This window comes from Alternaria conjuncta, assembly GCF_024043145.1.
Source record: "Alternaria conjuncta strain BMP 0040 chromosome Unknown scaffold_23, whole genome shotgun sequence".
In the NCBI taxonomy this organism is placed as follows: Eukaryota; Fungi; Ascomycota; class Dothideomycetes; order Pleosporales; family Pleosporaceae; genus Alternaria; species Alternaria conjuncta.
The window spans coordinates 126826-141492 of NW_026250112.1; the positions used below are offsets into that span (position 1 = coordinate 126826).

Genomic DNA, 14667 nt, shown 5'->3' on the forward strand with positions numbered 1-14667 from the left:
GGACCGCACTTTGGAAATGGCTGGAGAGGTTTTGGGGTAGATATGGTATGTATGTCACCCAAACATCGACTAGTATCGGAACATACATTAGAATAAATCTAGATGTCTCCAAAGGATAGGTTCAAGGGGTGGTTACGGGATTTATATCCCTTGAATTCCACATGTGCGAGACGGCTACATCGACTTCTCTCACCACGGAGTTAACAGCCTCACCGGACCCAGGAGGTACTCAAGCCTTTTCATAATGTCTTGCTAATCTTGCGGACATCTATGTAGCCGTATCACCGTCTTACAAAGTCACTGAACACCACCGCATCTTACTTGAAGTTCTACACGCTCCCTCATTCCCTCTCGAATATACTTCACACCGTACATCGTATTCCCCAAAGCACTTCACAACATTACAAGGAATGAACGTGAATATGAGAAACGCTAGGGTAATCTCCGTATTAGTGTGTTTGCTAAAGACTAACCGTTCGAGGTTCACTTCTGAAGTTCGACCAACCGCGAGTAGTCTGCACCACCTCTTCCTCACACCTTACCTCTCTTCTCCCTGCACCCCGCCACGTTCGCACAAACTCGACAGCACTATGACGAACAAGCCGCAAGCGCCTCAAGCCGCACCTGTGTTCGGGTAAGCAGTTCACTCGCTGCGACTTCAGCTATCGCAGTCACTAACAGAAAGAACAGCACTGCCGCCAAAGGCGAAATCGTCACCATCTTCATCGGTCCGGAGAAGAAGCGCTACAACATTCACAAAGACGTCATCTGCCACCATTCGGAGTATTTTCGCACTGCGTACAACGGGCGCTGGAAAGAGTCGGACGAGGGCGCGACACTGGAGGATATCGAGGTCGAAGTGTTCAACATTTTCGTTCACTGGCTATACGCTCAAACGCTGCCCAACTGCCCACAACTGATCCTGCGGCTAGCAGAAGAAACTGATCCTGGCTCTGAACTGGGCTGGTCCAGATATCGCCACGCTTGGGAGCTCGTCTTGAAGTGTGGTATGTTCGGAGATCGATTCCTTACTCCAGCCTTCCATCATCTCGCACATAACACATTCGTCAATGTGCAATTTGGGGAAGGAGTGGATGGTGGAGCCAGTGGCGTTTCCTACGCGACTATCATATGGGCCTTTGACAACCTGCCGTCGGACAGCCTGATCCTCGCTATGATGGTTGACTTGCAGTGCATTGCGTGGAATGAGGAACAAGACGACGAAGAAGAAAAAAGTGACCTGTCGCAGTTGCCAAACGAGTTCCTTGTTGCCGTTATGCTGAAGCAAAACAAGATCCGGGTATGCGATGAAACGACGGAGTTGTCTGCTTGCGACTATCATCTTCACGAGTCCGAGGAAGAAAAGAAGGCTTGTCCTGCCAATGGGAAGTATTGTAAGAGCTAGGAGAAGGAGATGAATGAGCAGGAGAAATTGGGGAACATGGAGAGAACTCTGATGGCTGGGGAAAGGCCACGGGCCGGTTTGCTTCCAATGTAGAAAGAGCGACCAGATGCCCCATAGACTAGTCGCACCTTCCCGAATCAACACACTCAAATACATCTGGGCATCATCGTGCACTCACTTCGCAAAGAAAAAAAGCTCCATTCGATACTAGGGTATAAGATGAAGAAGCCAAAATACCGCAAACCCACCCACCCAGCCCAACCCATCCCCCGTACTAACGCCGTCCTCCTCATCCAAGTGTCACCAGTACCAGTAACGGTATTCCTTACTGCCGTATTAATCCGAATATCGTGACACAGCCCACCCGCCAATCCTAACCCCGTCAACGCCAATGTTGGTATCTCGGTTATCATAACTTTGTACTCGTGCGCCTGCTTCATTGGGACCGACTCAGGTCTGAGCGTTCGGTGTGGGTTTATCTTCGTGCTCTTCAACGATTGGGCTCGCGGGCGCCTCGTCCTCGTCGCTTGCTTCCCTCGCGTCTTTCCACTCTGAGCTTTTCCGGCTGATGCGGGCGGGGCCCATGGGGTTTTCGCGGGGGCTGGCGAGCGGGCTGGTGGGCGTGGCGCGCATGCTGCTGATACTATCAGTGCGGCCGTGGCCAAGGAGTCCGCTGCGCACGCTGAGTCCGTCGGCTTGCTTGGTCGCGTAGTAGCTGTTGCGCTCGCTGGGCAGGACTGGGGCTGTGACGCCAGATGCTGAGTAGACGCTCGCGCGCTCGGCGTTTACGAAGGCGCTGACGTTGCTTGGCCTGCTGGAGGGCGAGTATATGGCGTCGGGGTTCGCGGATAGTACGCTGAGGGGCAGCGATTCGCGACTGCCGCCGTAATGCGACGAAGGGGCTAGTGCGCGCATCGAGGCATTGGTATCTACGGAGTTGCGACGGCGGCGCTTCGAGGATGAGGCGAGGGTGAGGATGGACGCGTTATCGGTGAGGATGTTGTTCGCGGTGGCGCCCTGATATGAGTTGGGTTGCTGCTGCTGCGGCTGCTGCGGCGCCAGATGCGGCGGTATGGCTGACGGCGGCGGGGAGGTGGGGAACTGATGCGAGAAGTGCACGGGCGTAGTGCTTGTGGTTGTCGCATTGTTCTGGGGCTGCGCCTGGCCGAGGTTGAGAATATTTGAGGGCGCGGTCGATTGGATGGTGGTCAGAGTGGTGGTGAGGGAGTGCTCGGAGCCATGCGGGGACGAGAACGTGCTGCCGCCATTGACAAAGTTGCTGCCGCCTGTCTCTGCCTTTGACCGTGACGAGTGTACTGTCTCGGGGACTGTGGCTACCGTGGGGGCGGTGGACTTGTTGCTCTTCTCGATCGCCTGTCGCTGTCCGGCCGCGGGCTCCTCCATGGACGCATAGCTGTCGTGCGATCGTAATGTGACCGGGGTCGTGACGGACGAGTTATCGGCGGGCGGTACGTTGGTGTTGATGTATCCAGACTCAGGATAGGGGTTGTTCTTTGGGGCGCCTTTCTTGACCGTGTTGCCCTTCTTGCCTGGGGCGTCGGATGAGGAGGGCTTGAGGTTGGCCAGGCGCTTCATCCAACCCGCAAAGGGTCGCTTGCGCGCATGTCGGTCTTTGTATCGCGTTAGCATTGTGAGCATAATTTGTCGAGGGTGAGTGGGCGTGGTGTAGGGAGGATATAATTTGGGTAGTTGTCTGAGACAATGGCTGTGCAAGACTAGTTCACCGTACCATGGGGTCTCGACGCAGCTTCGGCCGTAGCCATTATGCCGGCTGCCAAATATAGAGTGCCGGTGGTGAGTGAAGGAGGTCGTTGGGCTAGTTAGGCGCGGGATGCCACGTTTAGTCTGACGATCCCACGTCGAATCTACTGGAGTAATGGGGACGCGGCTGTCTGTAGCGCGGTGTGCGTCGTGAAAGCCAGCGCAGGCGGTCGGGCGCGACTATCGAATGGCGAGACAGCAAGTCGTATCGCTGCTATCAGTAATCCGAGGCGATTGAGGCAGTCTAGGTTACGCGGTTGGGGCCGGGAGGTTGCGCTGATGGGGAAAGAGCGAGGAGCTGCTGGTCGCTCCTGCTCATATCTCCGGCTGGACCCTGACCCTTTTCCCCAGCGCACCTGCCGCCCGCCGCGCTAAGCCGCCATGTTCCCTTCACGACACACGATTGCGTATGTTCTGTAGATCTCCATGTTATCGCCCACCCAAACTCAACACTGATCACGGCGCGACCCCTTAACATGATCGAACACGGGTCACCAAACAACGAGGGCTGAGGGGGCGCCCGCCAGACCTATCACTACGTCATGACCCGAAACACGTCCATTGGCGCCAAACATACTATCCCCAATGCTCCCACGCGAACTATACTGCCCCTGCCCGCCGAGGTGATCGCCCAAATCAAGTCGTCGACGGCAATTGTCTCGCTTACGGGAGTTGTGCTGGAGCTCCTGAAGAATGCCCTGGATGCGAAAGCGACCAAGGTAGAAGCCGCGATTGACTTCGCGCGCGGCGGATGCTCGGTCGAAGATGACGGTCTCGGCGTATCTCCCCTCGAGTTTCGCGAAGAAGGAGGGCTGGGCAAGCTCTACTGTATGTGTACACGCCGGAAACCATCTAGATGGGTAATTGACGGCGACAGGCACGTCCAAGTACCATGCGACCGAATCTCTCCTTGGCCGCAATGGCACCTTCCTCGCGTCGCTCGCTGCCATGTCACTCCTTACCATCTCCTCGCACCACTACCAACACCGTTCACACAATGCGATAACGTTCCACCAATCCAAGGCCGTGGAAAGGCAACTTCCGGCGTCGGCGCATCACGAGATATCAGGCAGGCATGGCACCCGCGTCACCGTGCGGAACTTGTTCGGCAGTATGCCCGTGCGCGTGAAGCAACGGTCGATAATCTCTCAGCAAAGAGCCGAACACGACAGACTCTGGGATGGGTTGAAGAGGGACGTAACGAGTCTCTTGCTCAGTTGGCAGCGTCCGGTCGCTATTCGAATACGGGACGGTGACAACAGGGTGGTGCTCAGTCTCAGCATATCCGGCGTGGAAGCAGCGACGAAGAGAAAAGAAAGTGAGATTGCGAAGCCACGATCGGCACAGCTCTCATCACTCCTCAACGTATTGACCCAGGCCAACTACATCACCGTCGATGAGTGGGCGTCGTGGGTACCAGCGTCGGCTTCCACATCTGCCATCTCGATCAAAGGCGCTATATCACTAACTCCAGCACCCAGCAGGCATGTTCAGTCCATCTCGCTGGGCATACGACCGCTTTCTGCGGAGGCCGGCCACAATGAGCTTTTTGATGCCGTCAATCGCCTCTTCGCATCGTCCAGCTTTGGTACGATCGAAGAAGATGCCGACATTGATGAGCAAGAGAAAATTCGACGGCAGACAGACAAGCGCTTCAAACAGGATGGCTATACAAACAGACAGCTCAAAGCACGCAAAGACGTCGACAGATATCCCATGTTTCACCTTCGCATCTCGTTGAAGGAGGCTCGCAGGAGAAGCGTTTCCGAAGATCAGTTCATGGGAGATGAAGCGAACCTACAGAACGTGATGGAGGTCCTGAGTGCAATGGTAACTCAATGGTTGTCGGTTCATCACTTCAGACCCCGGCAACCTCGCAAGAAGCGCGAACGACCTGGTAGTGCTTCCAGCGCTGACGAGGACGCTACTGTCAACGCGCCATCCACGGAGAGTCCCATAACTAACATGGCTTTCCAAAGACACGACGCAAGAGTGCGCTCGGCAACGCCAACGCAAAGCTCAAATCCGTCGCAATCTCTCAAGAGGAAACGTCCTGACAAAATAGCGTCACGCGAGTTGGTCGACAGATCTCGCTCTGGGGCTTTTGCAGAGTGGTCACGCATCAAGAGTGGAAAGCCTGAATTTTTCAGCAGCACTCTGAATGTGCCGAAATATCAGACCGCATCCGATTCCTCACTTGGCGCAAACCCCGAAGCTTTCGCTCACTTTGACGTAGCGCCGCTAGCTCAAGGTGCTCTGAGCGGACAAGAACAGCGCGACGGAGTTTCGCTGTCTGCAGAGACCTTGGAAACCGATGATAAGGAGAATGACGATACCATCTTGTGGACAGATCCAACCACTAAGAAGACGCATCTACTGAACGCTAGAACAGGCTGCGTGGTACGTGACGCTCGCATACGACCGAGTACCGACTCAGCTGTACTCTCGAATTCGATATCCCAGAACACATCGAACAAGTCGATGCGATTACCGACACGGGCTACGACGGCTGTGACTGGCAAGACGCCCTGGCTTGACGATGTACTAGACACGTGGGAGAACCCAGTCTTTAAGACGAGCGAGAGGCGTATACAACAAGCTATATTGCACGCAGATGAGGCTGGCCACGGACACCATCATTCCAGACATGGCTGTTCTCGCATCGACATCGACAAGGCTTTCAACCAGACCTCCACGGGTGGCTCCAGCAGATTGTCGAGAGAAGAGTTGCAGAATGCCCAAGTCATTGCGCAGGTCGACAAGAAGTTTATCTTAATCAAGATGCAAGATTCAACACGGGTGGAAGATGCGCGCGCGGGACTCCTTGTACTAATCGATCAGCATGCGGCAGATGAGCGTGTGCAGGTTGAGTCGCTCCTTCGCCAACTTTGCAATCCGACACAAAAAGAGACAGAATACCAGTCCAAGCTCGGCTACCAGGCGCAGGTAACCTCCGTCGTTCTGGATAAGCCAAAGCAATTCGCAATCTCTCCGCAGGAACGAACACACTTCACAACGCATGCCGCGCGTTTTGCAGCATGGGGTATTCTTTATGACATCGTCCAGACGACAGTGTCTGCATCTTCTTCCAGCGCTGCCGACAAGGAGAAGTATGTTTTGTCCGTTGTTGCGCTTCCCACTGGTATATCTGAACGATGCAAAGCCGACCCCAAAGTCTTGATATCCTTTCTCCGCTCAACGGTGTGGAAGTACGCAGAAGATTCACATGTCCCTCCTCTACCCACACCATCCAGCTCATCAGCAAACGACCCCGCCGATTGGGTCAGACGTCTAGCCACCTGTCCACCTGGCCTTGTCGATCTCATTAACTCTCGCGCATGTCGCTCGGCCATTATGTTCAACGATGAGCTCAGCATCAATGACTGTAATGCTTTGGTGAGGAACCTCGCCGGTTGTGTGTTTCCGTTCATGTGTGCGCATGGCCGGCCTAGTATGGTGCCGCTTGTTGATTTGGGCGGTCTGGGCGACGTAGCTGGTGGCTTGGGTGGCCGCGACGAAGCGAAGAAAGAGGTTGGGTTTGTAGATGCTTGGAAGAAGTGGAGGAAATGAATAAAACGTATACGGCATTTTCTCACAATATGCAGGACAGCAAGTTTGACAAGGCTGAACGCCGTCAAGATGACAGGGCGTTCTACTCACCGATGAGACGATATGCTGTGACAAGTCCCGCATACAGCGCGATGATACCACTCTTAAGCAGCGAACATGCCGATTCGCCGGCCATGCTTACAATACGTCACCGTGCGTATGAGCTGGAAGCCACTTGGCCCTATCACGATGTATTAACCTCAGCCTTGTCGATGTTTTTGGTGATTGTGCGAAGATTCCGATCTGCAGTCCTTGCTCTGTTGAATGCAAGTCCTGGTGCATCTTCCACGGCCAATGAATGTGATATGGCGCACTTTCGGATTAGCCATGGCTGGCTGACCGGCTGTTGGCATGTTCAGCCTTGTCGGTCGCTAGAGATATTGATATTTTACTACACCGCTCCCGTGCTCATTGATTTGCAGTCGCTCGACATGCATTCCATAACCTCTCTTTAGTGTGCTGGAGTCCAGCAACAGAATCATGGCTGCCGATGGCGCGCGTGGAGAAGCACGCGCTGATCGTGCTCCCAACGCTCCACCCCTTGAACCTGGCATTGAGGTATGTAATTATATCTTTGCTGTGCAATAACCGAAAGCAGATACTGACATAGGAAGATGGACACTAGGAGCCCTGGTGCAGACACTACAACGACGAGACACGTACAGGATCCGGGCAATGATGCCCCGACACAGCCGCCAACGCCAACCTCTAAGGAGCTGCTGCAAGAACGTCGCACACGAGCCATCGAAACTATTTTTGGTTTGGATAAAGAAGCTATACCGTCATGGCCCGGGTTGCAGGTGGTTTGCGCACACATTGAAAGGTGCTTTGACGTGGTGCCGGGCGATAAGTTCAAGCAGCCCTGGGAAAATTCAGAAGCCAGGCCGAAAGAGTCCTATGAGATCTGGGACTGGTACCTTACCTTCTCACACAAAAGCGGCTACGAGGAATCATACCTAGACATAGAGAAATTCGCTGCTCTGTGCTGCGCCTCTCTGGTTCTGAAACCGATTCGCTTGGGTATAGAGTCTGTGGGATTTGAAAATTACGTTAGAGGATATGAGGTTCTCATCGTATACCGGGGGCTTGATGAGAAACATAATCTTTTCAACCACATCAGGAATTCATTCCAAGTCGCCAGTGTCACCGATTTTGATGACCATCCTGAGGATCAGTCACGCGATGTCGAAAGAGCTGGGATTCACGGAGGTGCAGGCATGATTTACGAAAATACCGTTAATTTCGATTCACTGTCGACAATTGGACGGCTGACAATAAGATGGGTTGACAGTATTGCCAATCACCTCGTTTTCGATCAAGAAAAACACGTCGTGTGTGTTTTCCGCTTCCCCACTTTCAGCGCTGCAATGATCAAAGGCAATTCCCTTTTCAGCGCTGGCGAGCACTGGTAAGTCTCACAAAGGCTCTATATGAGGTTGACTTGCTAACTTCGTGCAAAGGACGCAATTAGCTCTTGTACCACGGTCACGTGGATTGAATTTGGCGTTACATTTTGTGATCCACGACTACAAACGGTTACATCGTGAAGTACTCCTTACATACCGCCTCCTCTTTGGGCAAAGTCCTCGGTCTCGAAAGTTGGCGAAAGACAGCCTTGCCCGGGAGAAATCAGCCCGATTAGAGTCAGGCCAAGATGATATAGACCCTTTGCTGGATGAGCTATGTACCGTCCCATTGTCAACGTCTTGGATCACCAGGATATTATCGCCCCGCAAACAGTTACAGCTGTCCGCAAAGTTGTTCCCACCATCTTGCACCAACGGCCAGAACGACAAGTTCACAGAATCTGCTTCGTATACCGTCAAGCACGACTTCCCCGTATTTGGAGCCCGACTGCTCGCGCTGCAGGAGTACAACGAACGCCAGAAGCCAACCCGAGCGCGAGATCTATGGCGTGATCGACGTAATCCACTTCAATGGTACACCTTCTGGGCGGTGATTTGGGTGGGGAGTATTTCTATTATTCTTGGAACGTTGCAGCTTGGTGTTTCGATTGCGCAATTGTATTACGCGCCTGGGTCTTCCAAGAACTCTTGAAGCGAGGGCTCGGTTTAGCTAGGAACTACAGCTATTGGAAGTGAGCCGAAAGATGGATATCGCATTGAGCCAGTACTAGGTAGTAGCCAAAGCATGTGCAGGTCGACAGCTCGATTTTTCAGAAATTTCGCTCAGCCCAAGACCTAATGATGCCCTCATCACTCTCCTCGTACTCCCTATATTCCATCTCCCCATTCTTCTTCAGGAACGTGTTTCCCTGCACGAACTTCGCCCTCCGCTCCAGTCTCGTCGCCACAACGCCTCTCCACGCCTCATACACACCCTCTACACTGGTCAAGTTCTCATAAAACGGTCGACACGCCTCGACATTCGCTGTGCACCGCCAGATATGCAGGGCACACATCATGCGACCCAGCGCGGGTTTGCCGTGGGAGATGATTTTGGTGCTGTCGACGGTGACGTGTAGGGTGGATATGTCGGCGTCGTGGTGGACTGTGAGGACGCCGTTGCCTTCCATGAGGAGGTGTTTGAAGATGGCGAAGTAACCTTGGCTGTGCGCTTGGGTCCACTTCTTGTCATCGGGGTTGTAGTGTTCGAGCGAACGGAGACCTTCGACACCGAGGTGTAAATAGGAAAGATATATCAAGTCGTCAGCCGTCAGCGCACTATTCTCCTCGTATCCGAAAATCGCAAGTATGTCTTTGTTGTCGATGAGATACGCCGACATGAGTATAGCCCTACACTCCTCAACTGAATTGGCGATGTCTTCGAATATGCTTAAATAAGTTTCGTTAGGGCGGTACCAGGAAGCCACCGATTGGCTCGTCAAAGGGTCGATCGGCGGGTTCGTGGCGTCGAAGTTGAAAACACCGGGGCTTGTTTCGCTGAGGAGCTTTCCAGTGCCGTGGCCGAGGAGTTCGTGGATGACTGTTGCGACGAAGCGGATAGCATGAAGGTTCTGACGGTAGTGGTCACCATCTGAAGGGTGGAGGTAGATGGATGCGCCGGCGGAGTTGCGATTCGCGCTCATTCGGTTGGCGATGATGATGTTCTTTGAGCCGTGGTTTTCGCGAATATCGTTGTACTGAGCAATTGGAGGTGAGTGACTAGGTTATTGAGGTGTGGAGGGCAGTTGAGAAGACTTACGTTGGGGAGATTTGACGCTTCCCAAACATACGGGCAGCAGACTGTTAGCGCTGCGTTATCAGCGTTAGCATGCGTTTATGTGAGGAGAGCGCCGGCACTCACCATGCACTATAGCACATTGGGGTATGGTAACCACGTCCTTCTCGAATAAGCCCTTGCCCTCGTTCTCCGCCGTCGCCCAAGGTAATAAGGTACCGAACTTCGCTGCACTAGCCACGAAGACTTCCATCTTCTTTGTTTCTTCTGGATCCGCGATACACACCACGCCCTCCCATTCCGCTCGTACGCCATGGGGATCGCGATAGGTTTCAACGAAGCCGAGAATGTGTTCGATTGATGGGGATTTGTCTTTGACCCAGATCTCCTGGCCTCGTCGATATTCTCGGAGATCTCCGGTTTCGAAGCTGTACATGTGGCAATCGAGTATGTCCTTCTGGTTTTGATTCTGTGCGTATATACTGGCCCTCTGGAGGCTGTAAAACTTCGTTAGTCTTATCTCCAGGCTGAAGATCTTGATGCTGTCATCGTCGGTTGGAAGATAGCAGGATGGAGGTATACCTACTGTGCGGAGATAGTAGAGACCTCGTCCTGATGATCCCCTTTCATGCGTCTAAATCTCGGGCCACCAAGTTGTGTAGCTGTAGTAAGCTTGCCGCTGCCAGTCTGAGTCGAGGCCTGGAAAATGTCGAAGATGGCGTTCCCGTTATGGATCGTCTTTCGCACTCGCGTATTCTCTGGCTCAACGCCTTGTTCCTGCATGTATAGCTGGACTTCCTTGATCTCTGTGCGAGTAATACGGTCGCCCAGGTAGTAGCTCGACACGACAAGATCGCTTGGATATCCTGTGTTCTGCGGAGGTACTGCAGTCATACCCTCAACCAAGTTCTCAGCAGCAGATCCTGTCATACCCACGCATCCCACGATCTTCTCCAGTGACTCTTTGCGAAGATCAGGCACAAACTTCTGGCCTCCCTCACCCTGCATAGTCAGCACATAATCCTGTCTTCTGCCACAACTGCTGGCACTTACATAGAAGTTCCCGAGATTGTACAGAAATAGCCCAGCATAGCTCAAAAAGGCCTTGACTTCATCGCCGGTTACCGCGCATACTTCCTCGAACTGGCTCCACTCGCCCTCGCATGCACGATAGGCCTCTATGATGAAGTTGAAGATGGCTTCGGATTCTAAAGAGGTCTGGCGTAAGATGATGCGTGCTCCTTTCCAGGCTGCTTGCGAGAGATAGTGAGCGTAGAGCTTGTCGCGAGGTGGGAGGCTGTCGAAGAGAGGCTTGATCGCTAGACGGTGGATTGGAGAGGCCTGGTCGGGCACTCGAGCGCGATTGGAAGCCATTGCGGAATGGTATGGTGAGATCGTGAGTAAGATGCGCGCAGGTGTAGCGACTCTGATCCCGCGTCGCTGTGCGTTCGCATCGGCTGCACGTGATCGAAGCAAACGCAGCCATCGATGCATTGACCCTTGACATCAGGTTCGAGGCGGCATTCTGCGGTCGAGAAGGAATCCAGGTTCACACAATGGTCTTTCGCAGCGCACGAGAACACGTAGAGCATGGGCCAAACTACGTTGGTGTACGGTGACTCTTCGTACGACATTGGATGTTGGATGTTGGACATTGATCGATTAGTGCCATATCCTCGGTTACTGTTGGTTATGATTTTACTTGTTTCTCTTAGTCTTCTGCTCCGTTCTGGTAAGGAAATGACGCATCAGCGTTGGGTCGAGCTCGTCTTTAAATTCGCAGCTGCACCGTGAACAAGAAATGGGAAGATGGTTCAAGCGATCGAGCACAACACGTCAATATGGTGCGGTATTGGCGACACTCGAGTTACACCCAGAGACCTAGCCTAGCGTAAGAGGTTATAGAACGATCGATAGAGAACTTTCGGACGAGCGAGGTTTGAAATAGATCTGCTTCGTTGCCAGCAAGCCAGCAGCAAGCCAGCAGCGATCTTCGATGAGTCGGTGCTCCATGTGGACGCGCATACGTGCGACATCCGACCATCTTAACTAAGAGCAATTGCGATGTAGACGGATGGCTGTTTTGGGGTTCAATTCAAGCATCGATTCTTTGCGATACTATCATATAAGAAGGCGCATCGCTGGGTATGATGGAAGAGTGAGGCGTCGATGCCAGCTGGAGGAACGCGCTGAAGTTTAGCGTGGAAGATTCGCGATGAGCTAGTCCAAGTTGGGAACAGTCACGTGTTCAACATCCATCATCAATCGCGTCGACGTCGCATTGCCCTCCGTCTTCCACCTGCATGTACTCTGCTCCCCTTTGATGATAACGCAATTGTTCTATCGATGATCGCGATACGAAAGCCTCATCACGGAGGTGCCGTGCCACACGATCGCCAGACGCAGCTATTACTCCCTATGAACGGACGGCACGCTTTTGTCTATGGCGCAAACCATGACATCGCCACGGCAGGTGCAGACATCATCCAGAGAACTTGGCAAATAAGCGAATGCATCGTTCACTCAAGCATGCGCCCTTTCCTTTGCCGACGCTGACATCGCAAAGTCGAGTCAACATACGTCATTCGCGAACTTCATTAACTCGAACATCTCAACAGCCAAGCCTCCACTCCGCTGCTGAAGCTGAATTTCGTAGGTAACAATGCATGAGGCTAAGCCCGCGAAGCGAGTTCTTACTCCAACAAACGATCTGTCATAGCCGGATTGAGTAAAGATGTGCGTTGCACCCCGCGATTCGGGAGACGTTTGGCGGGGATCTATCGTTGGAGAATTGGAGGGGATGCAGCGATAAGAAGGTTGAGGATGTGTGTGCAGTGCATGGTGCTTCAGTCAGTCTGTCACGAGACAATATGTCGCTCAAAGAGAAGGACCTTGAAGCCGAGCGAAAGGAGCATGTCAGTGTCCATCCAAGCTCTCCTAAAATGATGCGCTGACGACAGAAGATCTTGTTCGACGACAAAAGCTATGGCGGTAGAGACGATCGTGTCAACGTCGAAGATGCTATAGATCCAGCGAATGACTCCTCGAGACCAGCATCGTCACCCATCGAAAGGGACGACAAGGAAACACGTCGCATCATTCGAAAGATAGATCTCAGGCTTTTACCAACGCTCGCTGTCATATATGCCTTCGCGCTCATTGACCGCGTTAATCTTCCTAATGTACGGCATACCCCCAGTCGCAGTTGTATGTCGCATACTGACTCTGTCTCCAGGCGCGTATCGCAGGTATGGATGAGGACCTGGGCCTCTCCATCGGTTCACGCTACTCGATCCTTACTATGATCTTCTTCATACCGTATATAATCTTCCAGTTTCCGGCAAACATAATCATTCGAAAACTCGGCCCTGCCGTATGGCTACCATCTTTGGTCATTTGCTGGGGCGCTGTGACAATCGGCATGGGCTTTACTAACGACTGGACGCAAGCACTAGGATGCCGAGTCATACTGGGTGTGCTCGAAGCTGGCTACTATCCTGGCTGTGTCTTTCTACTGAGCTGTTGGTATGTGAGGTTTGAAGTGCAAAAGAGATTCAGTGGGTTCTACCTACTAGCGCTCCTTGCAAGTGGTTTCTCAAACATCCTGGCTTGGGGACTGAGCGAGATGCGAGGCCTAGGAGGGCTGAACGGATGGCAATGGATCTTCGCAATCGTGAGTCAGGCCCCTGTCTATCTACCTACATCAACCACTGACATATCCTAGGAGGGTGCAATCACCGTTCTACTAGGCTTCATGGGCTACCTAACTATAATAGACTTTCCCGACAAAGCCAGCCAGCCCAGCCCGATCACGAAACGCCCTTTCTTAACCCCCGCGGAAGCCAACATAATTCTGTCCCGCATTCAACGCGACCGCGGCGATGCCGTCGCTGACAAGCTCACTTGGCCAACCATCGCCAAACATCTCCGCGACTGGAAGATCTGGGAGTTCGCATGGCTCTACTTCCTCAACAACGTCGTCGCATACAGCTGGGGATACTTCCTGCCAATCATCCTCCGCAACGACATGGGTTACTCTGTCGCCATGAGCCAGATCCTGTCTTTCCCGCCATATGTCCTGGCTGCCGCTTGGATGTTCGGTACGGCATGGGTCGCCGACAAATATAGGATGCGCGGTGCAATCATCGTATTCAACTGCGCATGGGCAGTCTTGGGAGTATGCATGATGGCTTTCCTCAGCAACGCTCGCGCACGGTATGCCGGAGTCTTTCTAGGCGTCAGTGGTGCGAACGCGAATGTGCCGAGCATATTGAGCTATATGCACAACAACATCGTGGGTCAGATGAAGAGGAGTGTTGCGAGTGCGTTGTTGATCGGAGGTGGAGCTTGCGGAGGTATCGCAGCGTCGAACATCTTCCGACAACAGGATGCGCCGAAGTACATGTAAGTTACATGCATCATGATGTATGGGAATAGGAAGCTGATTTGTACAGACCCGCCATGGCTGTTGTTATCGCTACCCAAGTCTTGAGCATATTACATGTGCTGAAAAACTTCTGGGTCTACTCACGAGCCAACCGCCAGGCTGATCGCGCAGAGAGGATTCTGGAGGGCCAAGAAGGCTTCCGACAAACGCTGTAAATTTTGGGCTGGACTACCCGCCACTATGCCAGCGTACGATGAACACTACGAATATATGCCGCTACGCTATGCTATGCCATGCTATCAAACTCATCAAATAGTACGCGACGTGACAGCTTTCCTCCGCA

General features: G+C 53.0%; 5 protein-coding genes across 5 annotated transcripts; 3 read left to right on the forward strand and 2 right to left on the reverse strand.

The window, feature by feature from the left end:
• Positions 1-590: 590 nt before the first annotated feature.
• J4E85_010401 (uncharacterized protein) lies at positions 591-1405 on the forward strand (the record flags this gene model as incomplete). Its single annotated transcript, XM_051474610.1, has 2 exons — positions 591-634; positions 691-1405. 2 exons carry the CDS (start codon positions 591-593, stop codon positions 1403-1405), a joined length of 759 nt encoding a protein of 252 aa, XP_051321530.1.
• Positions 1406-1855: 450 nt separating this feature from the next.
• On the reverse strand, positions 1856-3189 carry J4E85_010402 (uncharacterized protein; the record flags this gene model as incomplete). Its single annotated transcript, XM_051474611.1, has 2 exons — positions 1856-3036; positions 3156-3189. The coding sequence occupies 2 exons, from the start codon at positions 3187-3189 to the stop codon at positions 1856-1858; spliced, it is 1215 nt and encodes a 404-aa protein (XP_051321531.1).
• A 540-nt stretch (positions 3190-3729) lies between these two features.
• On the forward strand, positions 3730-6757 carry J4E85_010403 (uncharacterized protein; the record flags this gene model as incomplete). Its single annotated transcript, XM_051474612.1, has 2 exons — positions 3730-4015; positions 4065-6757. 2 exons carry the CDS (start codon positions 3730-3732, stop codon positions 6755-6757), a joined length of 2979 nt encoding a protein of 992 aa, XP_051321532.1.
• A 2215-nt stretch (positions 6758-8972) lies between these two features.
• Positions 8973-11311, reverse strand: J4E85_010404 (uncharacterized protein; the record flags this gene model as incomplete). The annotated part of the gene is made up of 5 exons (XM_051474613.1): positions 8973-9921; positions 9993-10011; positions 10064-10434; positions 10524-10939; positions 10991-11311. 5 exons carry the CDS (start codon positions 11309-11311, stop codon positions 8973-8975), a joined length of 2076 nt encoding a protein of 691 aa, XP_051321533.1.
• A 1496-nt stretch (positions 11312-12807) lies between these two features.
• On the forward strand, positions 12808-14539 carry J4E85_010405 (uncharacterized protein; the record flags this gene model as incomplete). The annotated part of the gene is made up of 5 exons (XM_051474614.1): positions 12808-12852; positions 12901-13119; positions 13173-13610; positions 13662-14341; positions 14392-14539. The coding sequence occupies 5 exons, from the start codon at positions 12808-12810 to the stop codon at positions 14537-14539; spliced, it is 1530 nt and encodes a 509-aa protein (XP_051321534.1).
• Between the last annotated feature and the right edge of the window lie 128 nt (positions 14540-14667).